At 57.8% G+C, this 22577-nt stretch overlaps 1 protein-coding gene across 1 annotated transcript; it reads right to left on the bottom strand.

Annotated features, from left to right (window-relative positions):
* Positions 1-557: 557 nt before the first annotated feature.
* N4BP3 (NEDD4 binding protein 3) lies at positions 558-17824 on the bottom strand. The gene is made up of 5 exons (XM_039485656.1): positions 17669-17824; positions 6340-6786; positions 5383-5940; positions 4327-4584; positions 558-3884 (listed from the first exon to the last, which is right to left on the bottom strand). Exons 2-5 carry the CDS (start codon positions 6754-6756, stop codon positions 3312-3314), a joined length of 1806 nt encoding a protein of 601 aa, XP_039341590.1. The 5' UTR covers positions 6757-6786; positions 17669-17824; the 3' UTR covers positions 558-3311.
* Between the last annotated feature and the right edge of the window lie 4753 nt (positions 17825-22577).

Here is a 22577-nt window from a genome sequence, read left to right on the forward strand (position 1 = left end):
GTCCCTGCCTCTGCCCCCCCCCCCCACCAGTGCTCCCTGCAGAACCCTGCTCCCTGCCTCAGGCCTACAGCACAGGTGCTGCAGCTGCACTCAGGGGCTCTAGCCTCATGCCAGACCCTGGGGAAGGGTGAGCCAGTGACCAGGGTTTGCGGGGCCCAGGTGAACACAGGAGCTGGTAAGGGGCCCAGGATTCTGCAGTGAGCCCACCTCTCAGCTCAGAGCTTTGGGCTGCTAGGCCAACCCAAGGAAGCACTAATGGCTTCTCTGGGGGCGTGCACAGCTTGAGCAAAGCTGCAGCTGCCAGTGCCTCACGGTGCTGCACATGCTGCTGTCTGAGCACCAGCCCACTGAGGGGCCCAGATGCCTGCACTGACCCTCCTGGCCAGGAGCAGGCATGGAGTGGCATATACAGGTCTGGGTATGTTTTCAGAGAGGAGACATGCAGCATCCAGGCTGGAGGGAGCAGGTTAGCAGCTTGGTTCAGTGACAGGAATATGACTTCCCACTCAGGTAGGGTTATGGCTGGTGGAGATGTGGAGGGGAGTTGCACAGGAGCTAGACAGGGGTGTAAGTAGGAGCAAGGGGCTGGAATCAGGCAATAGAGTTGTCAGGCTGAATAGCAGGAAAAAACTGACCCTGCCCTTGAGCAGGCTCCTGCAGCACTGGCATGTAGGTTAACTTTGGGCCAAGCCCTGTGGAAGGCACTGCTGCCCTGGCCACACCAGCTACATTCGTGCCTCTCTTCCTACCTCCCTAAGGGGGGGGGGGGGAGCATTTTGCTGGGGTGGGTTGGAAACGGCTCCAAAGGGTCCCTTTGGTTCAGTGATGGTGCTTGGGTCAGAGAGAGACTGGGGCAGTATGAGGCTGTCTGCACAGGCTAGAAGCACGTGGACGAAGGGCTGTCAGCCTTAGGATCCCAAGCAAGGGTGAGCTGCTCGGCCGTGCATTTGGAGACGGGCCCCTGCAGCATAGCAATGACAGCTACACCAGCTAAGCCCCTCTCAGAGCGTGAATCAAGGTTGTGGAATTCAGGAAACCGGTTTCACCACCAACCCAATAATCTAAAGACGGTTCTTCCTGAGACGCCACCACTCTGCCCTGTGGCATCTGCGGCAGGAGCTTGGTTTCTGGCTTCCCTGCCAAGTTTTGGTGCCGCCCTCTCCTGGGTCCCACCTCGCCTCCCCCTGGCTCTAATTGTTGGGTGTAAACCTGCTGCCTGATGTGGGCACCAGCAAACAAATGAGATTTCAACAGCCAGCTGGCCTAGAATAACAAACCTGCAGCAGATCCCAGGCTCAGGCTCCAGCTCCTGCTCCTCAGAGCCAAGCCCCACTGGGCAAGCAGCCAGGAGCCTGCTGTGTGTGCACAGCCTCAGTCACTGCAGGCCAAGCCAGGTTGATGGCGTGGACAGATGCCAAGCACCACCATGACAAGAAGTGGTTTAAAAAGGAGACATTGGCCAGTGGTTGAGGGTACTACAGCTGTTGGCATCTTTGTATTTCAGTTCCAAGCAGAGTCAAGAGGTTGCTGCCAGGACGAGGCTAGAGAGATTGACCCTGCCAGCCCCCCAGCACCTGTGTCCAGCAGGACTGAGTAGATCAACTCAAGGAAGCCAGTTTGGTTCCTCTCCACCCCTCAGATAACCTGCAGCTGGGAGAGGCGAGTTGCGCTGCACCAGGACTGCTTGTGGGGGCTTGTGTCTAACCTTAAAGAGCAGTATGTCACTGCCAGCCCATTAGAGACAAACCAGAGCCCCCGCTCCAGCAGGAACACAGACCATGGAGCAGGCAGCTCCTGTAAGTGGAGCCCTGTCTGCATCGCTCTCAGAAACTGGGCCCATGGTCCCCACGCTGGGATCACTACTCCCCTTCCCAGACTCGCCTGCCTTGAGCTGAACATCCCTGGTCAGCAGCAAATGGAGTTTTGGCTGCAGCAACCTCTTGGGGTGCAGAGTAAATACCAGCTTCACTGCTGCCCACGCTGTCAGCTGGGAGGCCTGTAACTCACCCACATGAGCACCCAGGGTCAGCCGCTGCGGTCACCCACATGGAGGGAGAGAAAGAAGCAGCCACTGGAGCCAGAAGTACCAAATTCAGATTTATTCTAGGAGAGGCTGAGCAGAGCCGTGCCAGGCCTGGACCTTCATATCCAGAGCACCCAGCAGCCAGCCCCCCCACCTCACCCCATGGTGCTAGCCTGCCCCTGCCCACCCCTCAGCACCAAGCCACAGCCTATGTTCTGGTGAAAGGCGGCTCTGCTTCCCTGGGTGCTCTGCAGCTGAATGGGGGGGAAAGCTGACCACACCTTCCCCAATTGCACTTGTGCCTGTGACCCCACCAGGTGCTCTCCTGTGGGCACTCGCTCTACACCATCCCTCCCCTCACCCTGGGCTGGGCCGGGCCAGTGGGGGAAAAGGTTCTTCATTTATCTCATTTCACTAGGCATGTGCTACTGCCTCACAGGAAAGCTTCATACCCAGACGTTGGCTGGGCCAGAACTGGGGAGGGTGGCCAAGGATAGGTCTGAGCGATGGTGCATGCTCTCTGGCAGGAGCTGCTTTCCATCTCCCTTTCTCTATGTCAGGATCCTGACCCAGCTCCTCTCTATCTCCAAAGCAGCACAAGAAGCCCCAGCACAGAGGCCACAGCCCTGGGTGGCATGCAAAGCCCCTGCACCTGTCCCCCGTGGCATGAGCCCTATAGTCTCTCCTTTTCTCCTGCTGCAGAGACTCCAGCAGAGCCAGGTGCCAGGGCAGCTCAAGCCCCATCAGAAAGTGCTCCACAGCATCCATGTGTCACATTTCCCAGGCTTCAAGCCCCAAGGCAAGGTTACCTGCATGGGCACCCAGCACAGGCACAGCAGGGCAGGTTTTCTCTGCTGCGGCCAGTGCAGCCCCAGTGTGAAGGACATGCAGCAAGACTGGCAGGCATGCAGCTTGGACAGCGTTAAGGAGAGGAAGCTGGGCATCTCCCCAGCAGGGCCAGAGCCCTTGCTGGGGTAGGAAGCAGCAGGGGATGGGGAGGAGGAGGAACAGGAAATCCCACTTGATGCTGGGCTTCTGTTTGCCAGACAGTAAAAATCATGGTGCAAACTTGCCCTGCCAAAGGCAGCTGTTGGAGCACAGGTCCCTGCCGCAGAGGCAGAAGTAACACTTGCTCCTGAGACTCCCCCAGGGATGGACCTGCAGTGCTCACAGCATCATCAGTCTGAATGGAGAAGCTCCCTTGGCTAGCCCAAGCAGTCCATGGTGCAGCCTGGGTACCATCCCGAGAGCTCTTGCTCCTTCCCAGTCCAGGCTGCTGGCTTCCCATTCAGATTTTTGAAGACTCAACTCTCTCGATCCAGGGTGAGTCTGCGTCAGCATCTCTGGGCTCAGCCCGCAGCTGCCGCAGCTCCCTTTCCAGAGCCTGGCTGCGGTGGTACATCTCCATGTAGCTTGCCTGGATCTCCCTCTGGTAGCGCAGCACTTTCTCCTTCTCCTGCTGCCAGGTTTTCCGCTCCAGCTCAAAGTTCACAGCCTTCAGCTGGCCCTGGCGCCGCTCACGCAGCAGCTCTGCCCACAGCCACTCCACCTGCCGCTCAGGGGGCTCCCCACTCTCGCTGTGAAGACCCCAACACTTGGAGTCGTCAGTTTCACAGCCAGAGAAGTCCTGGCAGACTGGCATGGGAGCATCCCCCAAAGGGAGGGAGGAGCTGGGCTCTGGTGGGGACTGGAAGGAGTCCCCTAGCTGGGCCAGCTGTGAGTCCTTGGCTTGCACCTCTGCCTGGGCCTCCCGCAGCTGGGTCTTCAAGCTGAAGATCTCACTGAGTTTCTGGGCCAGCTCCTCCTGGGAGTCTCGAAGCTGCTGCTTGAGCAGTGAGATCTCAGCTGCCTTCTGACAAACCTGCAGGAGACACAGAGAAAGGGTGGGGAGGGACGGAGCAAGATATGAGATGCACAGGAAAAGGGGAGGAGGGGGAGTTAGAGTCATTGGGTGCATCTGGATAGGAAACCCCCATTCAATCCCAACTCTGCCAGGCAGGGGCATAGAGCATTAAACCTGCCACGGGGCAGCCATACCAGGCAGAACTCTTGGGATTCCCACAGGCAGGAAATGGAGGCTTTGCAGGGGCGTGAAAGATGAGAAGGGAAGGGGAGGGGGGTCACTAGGTTTTTGGCTCTAGAGCCAGGTCCATAGCTGCATTAAGTCACAGATGACAGTGACTCTGCCTCGTCCTGAGCCAAAGTTCCTCCACAAAAGCCCCAGCGCATGGTACAGTTGGAGCCCTGGGATCGAGGGGCACTAGGACGGGTGCAGGAGAGCGGCAGGGCTCTCCTCTACTCACCTCCCACCTGGTCTCTTCTAGTTTGGGGCTGACACGTTCACACTGCTGCTGCCACTGCCTCAGCTCCTCGCACTGGCCCTGGTGTAGGCTCAGCTCCTCCTGCAGCCGCTTCTTCTCCTGCTGCGCTTTGTAGAGCTGCAACTGCAGCGCCCGCTGGCTGCGCTGGGCCTGCTGGGTCACCTGCTGCAGCTTGGCGACATACATCTGCTTCAGCTCATCCAGTGCATCCATCCACAGATGTTGTTTGTCCTCGAAAACCTGCTGGCACAAGCAGAGGTCTGTGCCCAGCTCCTGGGGTGAAGTGCCAGGCAGCCCAGCCCCCTCCAGCAGCTTGTTAGTATCCGAGGCTGCTCCAGATCCCAGTCCTGCCGCGGGGAGCAGTTGCCCAAACTCCATGGTGGATTAGAGGTGGCTTAGTTAAAGGGAAGTCACACCAAAGCCTAGCACAGGGAGCAGCCTGGCCCCATGACACTGGAATGGGAAGCAGCAGCTCTAAGAGCCACCCCCCCAGCAACACACAATCCATCTCCAAACAGGATTCAGCCAGGACAGCAGGGCTCAGCTCCCGGCACGGAACCATTCTCACCCTAGTATGAGCTTCTGAAACAGTCTGGAGACTAAATGTCTCCATTTTTCAAGAGAGCAGATACAGGCTGGGCAGCTGCTCCTATGGTCCACCCACCGCCACCTTCCCTTGGTGCAAGGGGGAAAAGGTTCCTCGTGCATTGAGATTTTCCAGTCCAATCTCTCTGGAGCAAGCCCGATGCTCTGGCACTGGGCGCAGCAGAGCCCAAGCTCCCCATTGCCCAACAGGTCACTGGATTCTGGAGGTGAACATGCCCTTCCCCCACTCTGCTCACACCAGACAACACACTGGCACACTACTGCCAGCACAGCACTCCAGGGAATCATGGACCACGCAGACCCCAGCATGCAGTGAGCTCCGAGACAACAGCACAGGAGCAACACATGAGACACTAGCAACCCTGCTTGGGGGCTGGGGGTGGGAAGCGGGCCCAGGGCCCTGCACCCTCAGGCCAGCCCCACTGCACTCACCTGTGTGAAGGGGTCTTCAGTCTCGCTAAGACTCCTCTTCAACTGCCACAGCTCCCCACTCTTCTCCTGCAGTCGGTCCTCCAGCTGCTTCACCACGTCCTCCAGGGAGTAGGTGAACTCGTAGGGGGGCGGGGGCTCCCCGGAGCTTTGCAGACGGCTTAGCGTGGCCATGCTCTTGCAGGACAGAGGTGCTTTCTCCACTGCCAGGGGATCTCGGGGGCCCCAGGAGGCCCTGTCAAGGGAGCCCCCAATGTGGTTGATGTGGCCCATAGAGGCGCTGAACTGGCCCTGGGCAGGTTTGAAGTGGGGAGGGTAGATGGGGAAGCTCTGGATGGAGTTGTGGCTGGAACTGGAGGCCTCGTCTAAGCTGATGGTGTGCAGCAGGTGGGTGCGCATGTGGCCATGCTGGGAGGAGGCGCTGGTGCTGCTCTGGGACAGGAGGGTGTGCAGGCTCCCATTGCTCTTCGACAGCTTCTGCCCTTTAGATGAGGCCAGACCCTGCATAGAGACCAGGCCTTTCCCAGCCACTGCCTTGAAAGCCGATGGCCTGATCCGACACTGAAAGACAAGGGAGCCAAGGATCAACCTGGTCTCAGCAGGGAGAAGAGCTGAGGCACCCCAGTCTGCGTCCCCAGCTGCAGGGTGGCTCAGGGCTTTGCCTGGACACAGATATGAGGTTTATGTATGAGGACCTCCCAGCAGCTCCCATCTGTCACAGCAGTTACACGGGCCCAACACCACCTGGCCTGCCAAGAACTAGCGGAGTGTCCGTAAGGGCCCCCCCTCCCATGTTCTGCGCCAGCAGCTCCCGTCTGGTGGCTGCACTCCACTCTAGAGGCAGCTGCATTTCAGGGGCGGTTGGTGCGAGGCGCTTGTGGGAAACCTCCTTACAACTAGTCCTGTGGATCCCCAGCCACACTGCCTGCTCCAGCCCAGCCCACCACCCAGGGGCCTCACCTTGTCAAAGCGGCCCCGCTCCGGCAGCGAGCTCTTGGAGAAGTCTGCCCCCCGGTGGTGCTCACGGGAGTAGCGGTCAGGGGACCGGTTCTCACGGTCGCTCTCGTAGTCCCGGTTGCAGGACGCCCCCAGCACCTGGTGCTTCCTCTCGGCCCGGGGCTCCTTCCTGGCGCTGTGCAGGTAGCTGAAGAGCTCCCGCTGGCTCGGGCCCTTCCGGAGCAGGCCGTCCGGCTGCCGGAACCCCCGCGAGCCCCCCAGCACCGCCCGCAGCTCCACGGGTGTCAAGTCCTGCTTCTCCACCAGGCTGCCCACGCTGCCCATGCCGCAGCCGTAGCTCCCAGGCGCAGGCGCTAGGGAAGAGTCAAGGAGGCAGATGCCAGGGTCACAGGTCACATGAGGGGCCTGTGCTGTTGCCATGGAGAATTAGACCAACGTGTGGTACCAGCACTGCCAAAGGAGGGAACAGACAGTCAGCAAAGGGGCCACTATGTCCACCAGCCCCACCCTGAGGGGGAGAGCAGGGCTCCCTCACCACATCCCCATGGATGCCCAGACAGCCAGAGGGGAGGCAGAGAGGCCACATCTCCTGTGTCATGCAGAGCCCACTACTACTCCCAGCATTTACAGCAGGGCCCCAAAGAACCATCCGAGGCCCCATGCAGGGAACCCCGCCCCCTGCCTACAAGCAGCCTCTGGTGGGAGTGGGTCTGTACGGAGCCAGCTGCTCCCTTCAGCCTGTAAGCTGAGGACGCAGGTGCCTTCTTTCAGCCTCTGGAGCTGGGAGCCCCAACAGGAGCCAGCCAGACACTAGCATCTTCCCCAGAGATAAAGCAGGGTCCTCTGCCACTGACCTGCTCCCCCCAGGCAGCCAGAGCCGAGCCCCAGGGAGCAGCATGCTGGGAGGATCCGGATGGAAGTCGGTCTGCCTTGCCACCCAGCCAAGGCTGAACTGCTCCCTCCTGCCTGATGTGGTGGTTCCCACACCCAGCTCCTCCTCCTGCCTGAGGGGCTGGGGAGGGAAACCAAAACAAGCACATGCCACCCAGCCAGGCAGGCAAGCTCCCGAGCTCCTGTCGCCCACCTGGGCTCTGTCCCCAGGCTGATTCCTGGACAACTGGTCCACACACGGCTGTGGCTGCCTCCTCCCAGCTCAGACGGGACCCTAGGCCAGCAGAATGATCTTTCGTGTCACACACACACACACACACCCCACAATGGTGCTTCCAGGAGCCTTTGCAGACCCTGGCCACAGCCCTGCGTTGCGGGGGCTCCTCAGACCGGCTCAGGGGGAGCAGTCAAGGGGTGTGGGGGATCCAGCCCAGCAGGGCAGACGACACCCCTCTATGGCTGTTCTGGGGCCAGCAAACTGGGGTCTCAGTAGCACAAAATCCAGCATCCAGCTTAGCTCCCTGTTAGCAGCCACAGCAGAGGGGCTAAGGGCTGGCTGGGCTACAGAGGCTGCTACCCCCTGGCTCCCATGGAGGGGGCAGTGTTCCTGTCTGAGCTGCACCCACTGTGGGCATGACTGGCTCCCCCAGGGCTGTCAGGCCAGCACCTCCCCCCTCCCCCTTAGTTCAGCTCCTTTCTCTTCTGAGGAAGACCCAGAGCCCAGCTCAGGAGCTGGGGGAAAGAAGCCCAGCAGCTTTCAGCCTTGAGGTGCGAGTGCAAGATACCAGGGGAAGCCCCTGCAGGGGAGACACGGCTCTTCGCCGGAGGTTGGGTCACTGATCATGCCAAGTGCTGCCCTAATGACGGCGCAATGCCAGAGCCCACAGGCGATGGATGCAAGGTGCCCCCAGACAGTCCCTCAGGGCAGAAGGGCTCTGCTGCAGCTGGGATGGAAAGTCTGGCTGGGCAGAAGCTCCCCACATGAGCCAGAAACTTTTTCCACTGGGATCTGGTCCTGACCCCACTGCACTCAATGGACAAACTCTTGCCAAGTCCCATGGGCTCAGAACAGGGTTCCTGCCCCACCTCAACCTTCTGGGCCTGACCAGCTGCACCAAAAGGAGCAAGGCAAATGGCAGTCCAGGCCTGCCCATACCCAAGGCCCCATGGCCTGCGCTCCCTGTCCCCCCCACCCCACTCCAACCCCTCGAGGATGAGCTCGGGGCGAAGCGTCCAGCTCCTCCAGACAGCAGCAGAGGCTGAAGCCTGAGGAGGGGAAGGGCTGAGACACTCCATTCCAGGCAGCGAACGGAAACCGATGCTGTGGCCTGGGGGCTGCGGGGCACAGGCCAGATGGCACCAGTGGGGGAGGCAGGAACAGGAAGGATGTGAGGCAGGAAGTGGCAGTTTCCTTAGCAGGTTCCAGGCTGCACACGCTGCCCTGCGGGGAGCTGACAATGCTGCTTAGCAACTAACAAGCCCCTCACCCTTCCCATGAGGCGCAGTGGGCCGGAGCAGCCCCTCCCTCCCCAGCGCTACCCAGGGCAGTGGTCAGTCCTCCCCCTCAGTGCATAGGGCTACTGACCACAGCATCATCCCCAACATAGTCCACTCCCCAGGCTGGTTCCAGCGCTGAGGGAGCAGCTGCCTGTTCCCTGCCCTTCAACCCTGGACAGCAGCGGGTACAGCAAGCCCAGTCAGCTGTATGGCCTGCTGCCGCACCAGGAGGGAGCACAGAGAACCCAGCCCCCGGCCTGAGAACCAGCATGATGCCGAGTGCCCGGCTGGGAGAGCTCCTTGCTCTGGGCAGCATTTCCACCTGCCCTGGACTGCGGAACTCACCCCAATGCCCCCAGAGGCTGCTGCCCACTCACTGCAGGCTCACGCTTTGCCTTGGGCACCCAAATCCACTGGCAAAGGCAGTCTCCAGGGGCTTGCTCTCTGTGCCCTGCCTCCAACACCCTCCCTCTGCTCTTCGCTGGGACAGGCAGCCAAAGCCTGCAGAGCCACCGGGGGCAGAGCTCGCTAGAGGCCCCATTTTATAGACAGGGAACTTGAGACAAAGCAGTTAAATGACTTGCCCAGCAAAGACCAACCAGCCCTGGAATAACGTCACTTGACAGCCAAAAACGAACAGGCTACGCTGGGAGCGAAGGCTCCCACAGGAACAGCAGGGCTGCCCGTGCAGCAGCACAGCCTGTGCCGGGAAAGCACAGCCTGTGCCATCACTCTCACCCACTTGTCCTCGAACACTCAGCCTGGATACCCGAGTGTCTCGGGGGGAGGGGGAGAGACCTTCCCTTCAGAGCCCCAGTGAGAACAGGCCATCCAAGTATGGGGGTGGAGAGGTGAAGCTGTCCAAGGCCCACGGCGGGGAACCTGTTACAAGTCTCAGCACCACTGCAGCTTGGGGGACAGGAGGAGGGGGTCAGCCTGCTCCAAGCCCAGCACTGCCACTGGCCGACAGATCCCTGCTGAGGGCCCTGGGTCAGGCACTGCCCTGGCCCAAGGGCGCTCCCAGCTCAGGTGTAACACCCCAGCTCTCTGCACCAGGCGCTGTGTAAACAAACAACTCCCCTTTAATCACTGTCACACACAAACCTGTCTGACAGCTCCTGCCCTGCAAGGTTATCTCCCTCCTAGGGAGCCCAGCATCTGCTCCCACGAGCCACCTGCATATGGCTTCTAACCCAGGGAGGAGGGAGCCACGCTCCTCAGGGGAGCTGGGAGCTCAAAGGGTCTGCAAGGGTTCTCGCTCCTCAGGACTCCCTGCACCTCAAGCACCAGATTCTCCAGCAGCAGACCCCACAGCCGATTCCCCCTAAGACCCACACAAGCACCCCAAGAAGGGGTAGACTGCCTCTATGGACCAGGGATGGTCCACGGAGCAGCTCAGCTTGCAGGAGCTCCTGGGTCCAATCTCCTCCCTGTACCCAAGATGCCACTAACACCAGTGCCCAGTCGGCATCTCCCTGCAAGTGCACAGCTCTGATCTGGGAGACCAAGGCAAGTGGTACCCAGGTGCCAGCCCACTGCCTCCTCTCCTTCTTAGAAGGGGCTTTTTGGCTGCCTATGGGGAACATGGCAGGGGTGGGCACCATGCAGTTCCAGGCCCCTTGCTCTCTTTTGCAGCCTCCCTGGGTGAGCCAGGTCAGTGGGGTGGCCCACTCCAGAACAACCCCGTACACACCCCCATTGAGGGGTTGGGACCTGAGCTGGATTTCCAGGTGTGTTGCACTGGAAAGCAACTCTCGGCCCCAGCCGGGACACAGCCACTCTCCTTGGGCCCTAGGGTAACCCCACACGCTTTCACACCGGAATGAAACACTTCAGCCCGAACACAGGGCAGGGAGGGGGATTAACCATTGGCGCAGCTTGCAGGGTTCATTCTCCACCATTGGAGGCTCTAAATCGAGACCGAGCATCTCTTTGTAAAAGGCCCACTCAAGCTCACCCAGTTCTGGGCTGGCCGCAGGAACCTCGAGGGGTTGCACCGTCTGTGCTCCACAGGGACTCTGCCTGCATGGTCAGAATGGTCCCTCTGTCAGACAGCCCTCCCATCTACGGCTCCATGTGCTCCCAGGGCTGAGCCAGCAGCACTGGGCTACTCTCCAGGGGACTCAGCCAAGCCCAGAACCCCAGAGGGGAGGCGGAGGCCAGGCTGTGTTCCTCGCACACACCACCTTGCGTTGCCTTAGGACAGACAGCTGTAACCACAGCACCTGGGGCTGTGAGGAGCCCCCTGCTCCACGGGGTGGCTGGCCCCGTTCCTTCATGGCTTCGCTCAATCCCGCAGTGTGGAGACGACTCAGGCTCAGCGGTTTTCTGAGTTGGCTTTGTCCAGCGAGCTTCTCATGATGTTGGCTACAGATACAATGATTCCAAGCAATCAGGTGCCATTTGACATCACCCCTGGAAGAGCACAGCAGCAGCACATCACCCCCTAATGTCACACTGGGGCAGAACTTACTGCAAGGGGAGAACGTCCCTTACTGAGACACCTACTTTGGTCCCCAAAGCACCTCGCTGTTCCTGGGAGATGAGCCGCACCAGTCCCGCTTAGCGCTGCAGAGATCACAGCCACAGGGGGCCTGGCTAACTCCCAGCCTCCGCTGCACAGACAGATTGGGAGCAGCCTGAAGGTATCCATGACACACAGACCTGAGGAACATTCTCACCTGGTCCAGGAGCTCCTGGGAACGCTCAGTGAGTGATGCCCCAGCCCCTTCCTTGGGTGGCAGCTGGTTAGTGAGGTTTGTCCATTGCACATGACATTGCACAGCCATCAGAGCACTGCCCTGGCAGCCACAAAGCAAGGATATCAGCTCCCTCCAGGTGCCAATGGGACATGCCCCAGCCCCTCTGGAGTCCAGAGTCTTGCCAGGACCTGGGCCTGTATCCCGATTGGTCTGCAAGTTCCTTTCAAATCAGCCTCTGGCACCTGCTGGGCTCCAACCCCACTGGGCTGGAACAGCCCTTCCGGACCGGGCGAGTCAGTGCAGTGGCTGCAGCAAAGAATCCTGTGGCACCTTATAGACTAACAGACGTTTTGCAGCATGAGCTTTCGTGGGTGAATGCCCACTTCTTCGGATGCAAGTAGTGGAAATTTCTAGGGGCAGGTATCTATAAGCAAGCAAGAAGCAAGCTAGAGATAACGAGGTTAGATCAATCAGGGAGGATGAGGCCCTGTTCTAGCAGTTGAGGTATGAAAAACAAGGGAGGAGAAACTGGTTCTGTAATTGGCAAGCCATTCACAGTCTTTGTTTAATCCTGAGCTGATGGTGTCAAATTTGCAGATGAACTGGAGCTCAGCAGTTTCTCTTTGAAGTCTGGTCCTGAAGTTTTTTTGCTGCAGGATGGCCACCTTAAGATCTGCTATTGTGTGGCCAGGGAGGTTGAAGTGTTCTCCTACAGGTTTTTGTATATTGCCATTCCTAATGTCTGATTTGTGTCCATTTATCCTTTTCCTTAGAGACTGTCCAGTTTGGCCGATGTACATAGCAGAGGGGCATTGCTGGCATATATTACATTGGCGGACGTGCAGGTGAATGAACCGGTGATGGTGTGGCTGATCTGGTTAGGTCCTGTGATGGTGTTGCTGGTGTAGATATGTGGGCAGAGTTGGCATCGAGGTTTGTTGCATGGATTGGTTCCTGAGCTAGAGTTACTATGGTGCAGTGTGCAGTTCCTGGTGAGAATATGCTTCAGGTTGGCAGGTTGTCTGTGGGTGAGGACTGGCCTGCCACCCAAGGCCTGTGAAAGTGTGGGATCATTGTCCAAGATGGGTTGTAGATCCCTGATGATGCGTTGGAGGGGCTTTAGCTGGGGACTGTATGTGATGACCAGTGGGGTCCTGTTGGTTTCTTTCTTGGGTTTGTCTTGCAGTAGGAGGTTTCTGGGTACACGACTGGCTCTGCTGATCTGTTTCCTTATTTCCTCATGCGGGTACTGTAGTCTTGAGAATGCTTGGTGGACATTTTCTAGGTGTTGGTCTCCGTCTGCGGGGTTAGAGCAGATACGGTTGTACCTCAGTGCTTGGCTGTAGACAATGGATCTTGTGGTGTGTCCGGGATGGAAGCTGGAGGCATGAAGGTAGGCATAGCGGTCGGTAGGTTTTCGGTATAGGGTGGTGTTAATGTGACCATCACTTATTTGCACCGTGGTGTCTAGGAAGTGGACCTCCCGTGTAGATTTGTCCAGGCTGAGGTCGATGGTGAGGTGAAAGCTGTTGAAATCGTGGTGGAATTTTTCCAGAGTCTCCTTCCCATGGGTCCAGATGATGAAGATGTCATCAATGTAGCATAGGTAGAGAAGGGGCGTGAGTGGACGGGAGCTGAGGAAGCGTTGTTCCAGGTCGGCCATAAAAATATTGGCATATTGTGGGGCCATGCGGGTGCCCATAGCGGTGCCACTGATCTGGAGATATATATTGTCATTAAATTTGAAATAGTTGTGTGTGAGGATAAAGGCACAGAGCTCAGCAACCAGTTGTGCTGTGGCATCATCAGGGATACTGTTCCTGACAGCTTGTATTCCATCAGTGTGTGGGATGTTTGTGTAGAGAGCCTCTACATCCATGGTGGCTAGGATGGTGTTTTCTGGAAGGTCACCAATGCATTGTAGTTTCCTCAGGAAATCAGTGGTGTCACAGAGATAGCTGGGAGTGCTGGTAACATAGGGTCTGAGTAGAGAGTCCACATATCCAGACAGTCCTTCAGTGAGAGTTCCAATGCCCGAGATGATGGGGCGTCCAGGATTTCCGGGTTTGTGGATCTTGGGTAGTAGATAGAATAACCCTGGTCGGGGCTCTAAGGGTATGTTGATTTGTTCCGGTGTTAGTGTAGGGAGTGTCCTGAGTAGATGGTGCAGTTTCTTAGTGTATTCCTCAGTGGGATCTGAGGGAAGTAGCCTGTAAAATTTGGTATTGGAGAGTTGTCTGGCGGCCTCCTTTTGGTAGTCAGACCTGTTCATGATGACAACAGCACCTCCTTTATCCGCCTCTTTGATTATAATGTCAGGATGGTTTCTAAGGCTGTGGATGGCATTGCGTTCTGCACGACTTAGGTTGTGAGGCAAGCGATGTTGTTTTTCCACAATTTCTGCCTGTGCACGTCGGCGGAAGCATTCAATGTATAGGTCCAGACTGTCATTTCGACCCTCAGGAGGAGTCCATGTGGAGTTCTTCTTCTTGTGCTGTTGGTGGGAGGGTAACTGTGTATCAGTGCGCTGTTCAGTGTTGTCCTGGAAGTATTCTTTGAGTCGGAGACGGCGAAAGTAGGCTTCCAGATCGCCGCAGAACTGTATCATGTTGGTGGGGGTGGCAGGGCAGAAAGAGAGTCCCTGAGATAGGACAGACTGTTCTTCTGGGCTGAGTGTGTGGTTGGATAGATTGACGATATTGCTGGGTGGGTTAGGGGTATCACGGTTGTGGCCCCATGTAGCAGGTAGGAGTTTAGACAGCTTACAGTCCTTTTTCCTTTGTAGAGAGGTGAAGTGAGTAATGTAGATCTCCTGTCTTATTTTAGTGAAGTCCGTTTGTATGGAAGTTTGGTTATTGATGAGAGTCTCCAGGTTGGAGAGCTCTTTTTTGATGTTTTCCTGTTTGCTGTATAGGATGCTGATCAGGTGGTTCTTCAGTTTCTTTGATAGAGTATGGCATAATCTCTCACTGTGGACTGTGTAGTATGTAGATAGCAGTGGATTTAGTCCATTAGGTATGATGTCCATCCATTTACATTTGGAAAGGAAGATGATATCCGTCTGTATTTGTGCAAGTTTCTTCATGAGGTTGATGGATTTCCACTCCATACGGCTAAATGCAGTGTCTTGCATGCTGTCAAGTATCAGAGGGGTAGCCGTGTTAGTCTGGTTCTGTAGAAGCAGCAAAGAATCCTGTGGCACCTTATAGACTAACAGACGTTTTGCAGCATGAGCTTTCGTGGGTGAATACCCACTTCTTCGGATGCACACGCATTCCGCAGAGTGAGCCTGGGGAAGGGCACGTGCAGTGCAGCAGAAGCTGGATTCAATGGGAGCTTGGCCACGACTTCATCAGGAGCAGGGCCCTGGTACCCTGCCCTGGCTTTGGAGAGGCAGGCATCAGCACAGCCTGCATCTGCAGTAACAAAAGAGACAGGCACCGGGACTGGGGGAGAAACCCTGGGTGGAATTAAACCATAGACACCTCCCCAGGGTCATGGCCACAGCATGACTCACAGAGGGGCAGTGAGGCTGGGGCTGCATTCCAAGGGAAGGTTCATCCACCCAGCAGTGCTGTGCCTGGGGGGCAGGGACAAATGGGGACCAGCCATGTGATGACACAAGCTGCCCTGGAGCAGCATGGGAGTGGGGTGGGAGGCATTGAGGCAGGATGGGAAAGCAGCCCCATCCCATGGCCACACAGCTGGAACACTTCAGCCCGGTGGCATCTGCTGGGAAGATGCTGCCAGTACAACGTAGCCTGGGATTTAGAGCTGGCCAGCGAAGAGCCCAGAGCAGGGTTCAAGCAGTGGCTGTACCCACAGGGGCAGGCTGTGCAACCCATGCTTAAGATGGAGTTTTTGAAAATTAGATTCAGCTTTCAGGGCTTAGGGGACTACCTGACGCCCCCCCCAGCACTTCACACAGGCCACCAAGCCTGCAGTCTAGGCTGCACTCATGCCAGCAACCTGGAAGGAAATGGCCCAATCCCCTGAGTCCTGAAGACCCCAGGGAGATGGGCTTTGTTGGCTCCTAGAGACTGACTTTGCCAGGCTTCCTCCCCATGCCCTTGAGCCACAATGAAGAGCAAGAATCCAGCAGTCCCAGGGAGTCTGTCCCGGGCAGGGAGGCTGGGGGTTATTCTCCAAAACCTGACAAGAATCTCAGCACAGGCTGGAAACACTAGACCAATGGGGTCACCAGGGCTGGCTTAGACTTACTGGGGTCCGGGACCAAAGCCAAAACCCCACCACCCAGGACGGCAAGACTCGGATTACTGGAGCCCTTGGGCTTCTGCTTTGGCTTCCCACCAGCAGCAGTGGGGTTCAGGCAGGCTCAGGGTTCAATCCCCTCTCCTGGGGTCATGTGGTAATTTTTGTTGTCAGAAGGGGGTCTCAGTGCAGTGAAGTTTGAGACCCCCCTGCGCTAGACAATTGCTGCTCCACCTCCCTGCCCCAAGAGCCACCTGCTATTTACCACCCCCAGGTGCCGAGCAGTGACAGGAGGCTCAGCATGGGGCCGCCCATCCCTTCTTACTCCAACAGGAAGAACCAGGAACCCCCAAACATCATCAACCCCTAAGTGAGGATGGGCATCTCCATGGGCAGCCACAAGATGCCTGTGGCAAGCGGAGGCAGAAGCGCCAGACCATGAAAATGGCAGGTGTTTCCTGGCTTCTTGTGCCAGCTCTTGAGTACCCCAGCTGCTATCCCACACGGAGTCCCACAGCACAGCACAGCACAGCCTAGGAACGGTTCAAGCTCCGGACAAAGCATTCAGCCACCCATACTCATACCACACGTCCCGAGAACGACTCCCGCCACTACCCTGCATCCCCTCCTCTTGCCAAAGCCTTGCTGTCAGACACCATGTGCAACAGAGCCCCACTAGCAGGCTCTGTGACCTGAGTTCCACAGACACACCACTTCACAACGGTGACGGGAAGACAACAGTGGGCTGATGGGGACCGCAGATCATCTTAGCTCTAAAACGACCAGCAGTGCTCAGCACAAGGAACACACCTGCGGGGACAGGTGAGGGATCTTCAAGTGTAAAATCCTAGCAAACCCCAACACATGCTGAATAAGCCAAGAGCCCCAGTCAGCTAGCCCTCACTGCCCAACCCCATAAACCCTGAGCCTCCCGTGTCAGGGGCCCATGCAAAGAGGCTGAGGAGCTGAGGTCAGAGCGGGGCAGAAAGGGCTGGTGTTCCTCCCTGGTCCCCCCGCACCACAGACCAGGCAGGTATCTCCGTGAAAGCAATCCATGCTGAAAGGGGTCACCTTTCTCCAGACCCGCTCCTGTCTGAACACTGTTCATGTCCTATTGCCGCAGGTAACAGCTCAGCACAGGAGCTGGAGGAGAAGGAAACATCCCTGTTGTGTTCTCGGAGTGTCTGACAGCACCTGGTACAGTCAGTTCGCCTGTCCCCCCCGGGCAGTTGTTGTTTTCCCCCACGGGCAGGATCTTTCATAGGGCCAGAGAGGAAAGAACCCAGTGCCGAGGCCGCAGAGAACCTGCAGTGACCAGAGCAGCCCTGGCAGCGGAGTGGCGCATTCAGGGCGCGGGGCTCAGGCCGTGCACAACTCGGAGCCAGTGGGGGCACCTGGGACCACGGCTAATTCTGATCCGATCTCAAGCCAACAGCCGGGGATGGGTCGGGAGGTGGGCGGCTGCCTAGCAGGAGTCACGGGCACTAGCAATAGCGACAGAGAAACGGCCTTTCTCCAGTCCCGTCCTCGTCCGGCCCAGCTCCCCGGCTCCACCGGGTGCGGGCCAGGCCACAGCACCGCCCCCGGGACCCCGCTCCGGGACCCCGCAACGCGCGGCCGAACCAGCTCAGCCCCGAGACGCCCAGCGCCTCCCCGGCCTTCGAGCCGCTCCGCAGCGGGGCTTCGCTGCGGGCAGCCCCGGGCACGGGCACCCGCACCGGCTCCGCGCTCCCACCCTGCTCGGGCCGAACACAGCCAGTCTCGGGCCGGGCCGAGCCGAGCCGGGCCGGGCTAGCCCCGCTCACGCGCGGCGGGGCTCAGCACACCCCGAACACAGCCAGTCTCCTGCCGAGCCGAGCCGAGCCGCCCCGAACACAGCCAGTCTCCGGCCGGGCCGAGCCGAGCCGAGCCGGGCCGAGCCGCCCCGAACACAGCCAGTCTCCGGCCGAGCCGAGCCGGGCCAGCCCCCGGCCGGACGCGGGGCCCGAGGCTCGGCAGACACGTGCCCCGCGGGCGGCCCCGGGACTCACCATGCTCGCGGCGCGGGCTCCACGCGGCTGCAGCAGCGCGGCCGGGGCAGCGGCAAAACCCGGCCTGGACGCGGCTCCCGCCCGCCGCGGCTCTGGGAACCCAAAGCCCGGCCTGGATCGCGGCCCGGAGGCGGGGCCCCGCGTTGCCAGCCCCGCCCCGCGAGCCCACGGGGCCGCTGCCCGCCGCGGTTTGAAAGGGGGGCGGGGCCGGCGGCTGGACGCCCCCGCAGGGAAGTAGCTGCTGCCTCCTGCAGCCCGGTAGCCCTGCAGGCGGGAGCAGATTCAGCGATTGCTTAGAGCCCCCCCCCGGCAGCTCCGGGGGCCCCTATTCGCTTTTCATGGGGGGGGGGATTATTCCTGGTTAGCGCCCCCCCACCCCCGTTAGCACCGCCTCTGCCTGCAGGCACCTCCGGGAAGGCACGTGGAGGCTCCGATCCACAGAGCCCCGCTCAGCCCCACCTTGCAGTGCTGGGCTGGAGGAGACCCTCGCCTGCCTAACCCGGCCTTGCCAAGCTCTGCAGCGAGCTGCCCGCCCGGAGCACCCCCTGCACTCCCTCCTTCCGCTGCTCCAGCACATCCAAGGCAGCTAGAAATACACTAACCCTGGGCAACGCTGCTGCTGGCGCCAAGGTGCTGGGTCACGGTGGGCTTGACTGGGAGCAGACGCAGCCCACCGGATACTGCCGGCATCCACACCTGCTCCCTGCTATGGGCCCCTCCCTAGACGTTAGGGAGCAAACCGAGTATTCAGTCTTCGTGCCCCCTCGGCCTCTCTGCCAGCCCCGTGCTCACACCCGGCACCAGAACGCTGGGCTCTTGCACAAAGGTGATAACAATCCTTCCCTTCGGGGGGGATTATGAAGCTTTACGAATAGACATTCCCAATGTGCTTGGAGCCCTTGGCCGGCAGGTGCTAGAGATGGGTAGAGGGCAAGTACTATTACTGGAGGAGTTAGACCAGGGGTAGGCAACCTATGGCACAGGTGCCGAAGGCGGCACATGAGCTGGTTTTCAGTGGCACTCACGCTGCCCGGGTCCTGGCCACCAGTGCGGGGGGCTCTGCATTTTAATTTAATTTTAAATGAAGCTTCTTAAACATTTTTAAAACCTTATTTACTTTACATACAACAATAGTTCAGTTATATATTATAGACGTATAGAGAGAGACCTTCTAAAAACGTTAAAATGTATCACTGGCACACGAAACCTTAAATTAGAGTGAATAAATGAAGACTCAGCACACCACTGCTGAAAGGTTGCCGACCCCTGAGTGAGACAGAGCTGCTCCCATCCCCTCTGGGTGCTGGAATTTCTGCCATGAACAAGCTCTGTCCCCACAGAAGGTTGCCAGGGTACAGGCAGAGCTAGGCAGGGACACATGCACTGCAGGCTGCTTCAAGCCATGCCTCCAGCTACTACAGGGGCAGTGTCACCACATCCACTTGTGGGCAGTATGTGTCCTTGCACATCTGTGTCCTTTATTACAGCCATAGCAGCAGGGAGCCTGTGTCCCTGAGGGTCACAGTCCGTTCCAAGGTGAAATGATGCTTGGCCTCACAGCCCACTCCCTAAAGGAGAAAATCTACAGCTTAAAAGGGGAAGGGACCTCACAAGCAGGAAATTGTGATCTGCTTCAGTCATCAGTGGGGAGAGCCAGGCTCACCTTGCTGCAATACGAGCCACCTGCATGTATGCTTGGCCCTGGTGGAGCATGGTGACAGGTCCTGGCTCTCCGCAGAAGGTGTATGTGAGGAGTTCAGTGCTGCCAGGACTTGTCTGCTCCACAGCCCTGGGGCTCGGCACTGGACATGTATCATCGGGATTCGCATTGTGAAACCCATTGAAGTTGATGACAGGAAACAGAACTGGCCAGGGATGAAACATCTGATTGTATGAAGCATCCAGAATTTCCAGCCATGCACAGTTCAGAGCCTGGAAGCACACCTAGCATTCCTGTTCACACATTACTGAGCTGCAATTATAGGGTCTCGTGGTAATGGAACCGCAGGGGCTCCCTCCAGGCCCTTTGCTCCATTTATAAAGACCATGTTGTCAACACCAGTCTAAGTGGCACCTCTCTCACTTCTCCATGGAAGTCTTGATTGCTGAGAATATGTGGGCGAGATCAGTGACAGCCCTTTAATCTGCAGCAGTAATTTTAGAATCTGGCCTTGCCTGAGAGGAGGCTGCATGCAGAGCCCTGATTGTGCTGGGGGGGGTGGGGAGTGGGGTAGCACAAGGGCTTTTTGCTAAACATTCTTCAGCTGCAGCCAGCCTGGCTCACTGGGTTTCACCAGCTCACAGGGGAAGGCAGCTGAGGTGTTTCAAAGGGAATCCCAGGGAGCCTCTGCTGCTCCCATTGTCAGTTACACAGAGCACAGCACAGGGATGAGCTCTCTCCTTGCCGCACCTGCCTGCTTTAGTCATGAAATGTGACATAATCAATGCCTCTGAATCAGACCTGCTCACTCCCAGCTGGGACCTGGTTTTGTTCCTTTGTGTCCCCTCCCCAGCTGTCACCAGCTCAGGGAGTCAGGATTCTGGGGTGTGATGATGGTTGCAGCAGAGACAAGGATGCAAGCACCAGCCGAGTTCATTCCAAAACAGGGACCCAAGCAAAGCACTAACTCAGTAATTACATGCGCTATGCGACACACGCCTGCCTCCAGGCAGAGACTATGGCTACTGGTTCTGAGCAGCTCACCATTGTGAAGCCAAGAGCCTGATTTACTGGGGCCTGACTCAGTTTTTAAATGGTTGGGGTTGCTCAATTAGGCACCAGGGAGGGGCACATCAGCATTGCCTGCAAGGGGCAAAACAAAGGCCTGAGCTTCCCTGAGGAATACCCTAGTCCCATAGGCTCTGAGCTGCCCTGCCACCAAGCTCCACAGCATGCCCCCTTCCCCAGTGCAGGAAGCATCTGGGGCTGGAAGAGCCAGAGGAGGGAGGGAGGGATCTGGGGTGGAAGGAGGTCTGGCCAAAGCATTCTTACATCCTGCTGATTCTGCAGCCCTGAAATGGCCTGTAAGTCTCTTAACACAAACTCACTTGCAACTGTGTGCACACAAAATTTCCCACAGCAACTCCCCATCTCTTTTAAAATCTCCTCAGTAAAACGCATCTTCCCTTCCCCCCTCTCTGTCTTGGCTCTCTGTGTGACTATAGTTTTCTGGGGTTGATGCCATAACATGTTGAGAGATCCAGTTTGCACAAGAGCCTTTACACAATTTCAAGCTGCACTAGGTAGTGCTCACAAACACACGCACTCCCACACCTCCGTGCTGATTACACCATGTGCAGACACAGTAGCACAGCAGTTTGGAAAGCAGAGCAGTCTGTCCAATGCATCTTCTGGCCCAAAGGCCATCTCTTCCCCTCCCTGCCTTCATCAGTGAGTTGTCTATTTCAATTGTGATCCCCTGGGACATGGATCTGCCTTGTTATGTGACAAGCAGCCCCAGTTTGGGGTGTTGTAGGATCAATAACAGTAAAGTCTCACAGTAGGTTAAATTCCCCTGGCAGCACAGTCTGTCTAGAGCCCAATGTGTGCACAGAATGGGCATTAGTCATACACCCACTTGGTATCCCTCCGCTTGCCGGGCCGGGATGTATGGGTACGTTCTGGAGCAAGTGGTAATGCCATCAGCCCCACTGCCTCAGCAGGTTTTGGGGACCCAGGTAGAAGGAGCTAGTCGTACTTGGGACCCTGCTGCTACCGGTCCTTTAGGTCTCTTCTCTTGGAGGTTATTGAAGACGGTCTGTCTTGGGGTGGATCAGGGAGATGGCTTTCACTACAACCTTGTAGTCATGCTGAGGAGTGAAACTGGGTGCCAGTTCATTAGCTCAGAGCTTCCCCTTTTTAGGCAGCAGGGTGAGCATGGCTGGCGGGCACGACGGGGGGCACCCTGCTCCTTAAGGACTTGGCCCAGATGGTGGCAAGGGCCAGGCTGAGGACAGCCCAGAATATGCGGTAGAACTCCGCAGTCAGCCCATCTCTTAGCTGCCAGGACTTTACCTGGCTGGTCCCTGATGCTCTTACAGTATATTTCACTGGCACCTCAGCTCCCCCTGGGGGAAACCTGAGCTAGTGCAATAGCCACTGATTTGCTAAGGAATGCTGCAAACTTACCCCTGCCCTCCTGTAGTCAAACAGGAGTTTTCCCCAGGCAATGGGGAGTGGTATGGGCCTGTCTCCCTGTCCCTGGCTCAGTCCATCCCTTCCTTCTTCTGTCCAGGGCTGGGATGAGGCATAAGAGCTCCTAATGGTACAGTTCCAATCAGCAGAGGATTCTGCCTGAGTCCCATGGAATGAGCCTCCTAAATATCCTGAAAGTCAGGGCTTTGGAGCAGTGCTCCGGCTCCGTTCCAGCTCCAGGCAAAAACCTGCAGCTCCACTGCTCCAGAGCTGCTCCATGCTCCAGGCTCCGCTCCAAAGCCCTGCCTGAGAGAACCTGCTTCAATACAGAACTAAAATCACCTCTGACCGCACACCCCGAGTTGTCACCTACCAACCCACATGAGGTATCAAATAACAACACCCCATACTCAATGGGGACCCCATCCCATAAGAAACCTTTCCCAAAACCCCTTTTCTGGCCTTCAAACAACTTCCCAAGCTCATCGTCAGAAACAAGCTGCCAACAGACCAGGACACCCCAACACAGCACCAAACCCTTCCAGGCAACAGATGCAAAACCTGCAGACATATCTGTACTGGTAGGATGAGCAACACCCCCACCCCCCAACTCAAGATCCAGGGGTCCTACGCATGCCTTTCACACCACGTGGTGTACCTCAGCCAGTGCCCTACATGCTCCAATAGCAACTATGAAGGTGCAACTAGACAATCACTGAGCTGTCTGTGTACCTCACACAGGAAAATGATAAATCACAACCCCCCCCCTCACCT

This window comes from Mauremys reevesii, linkage group 8 (genome assembly GCF_016161935.1).
Source record: "Mauremys reevesii isolate NIE-2019 linkage group 8, ASM1616193v1, whole genome shotgun sequence".
In the NCBI taxonomy this organism is placed as follows: Eukaryota; Metazoa; Chordata; order Testudines; family Geoemydidae; genus Mauremys; species Mauremys reevesii.

Bases quoted from the DNA above. Each gene is read 5' to 3' on its own strand.
- N4BP3 (XM_039485656.1), bottom strand. From the start codon at position 6,756: ATGGCAACAGCACAGGCCCCTCATGTGACCTGTGACCCTGGCATCTGC. The intron at 5,941-6,339 runs GTGAGGCCCCTG...CTTGTCTTTCAG, and splicing joins AGCGGGGCCGCTTTGACAAG to TGTCGGATCAGGCCATCGGC. The intron at 3,885-4,326 runs GTGAGTAGAGGA...TGTCTCCTGCAG, and splicing joins TAGAAGAGACCAGGTGGGAG to GTTTGTCAGAAGGCAGCTGA.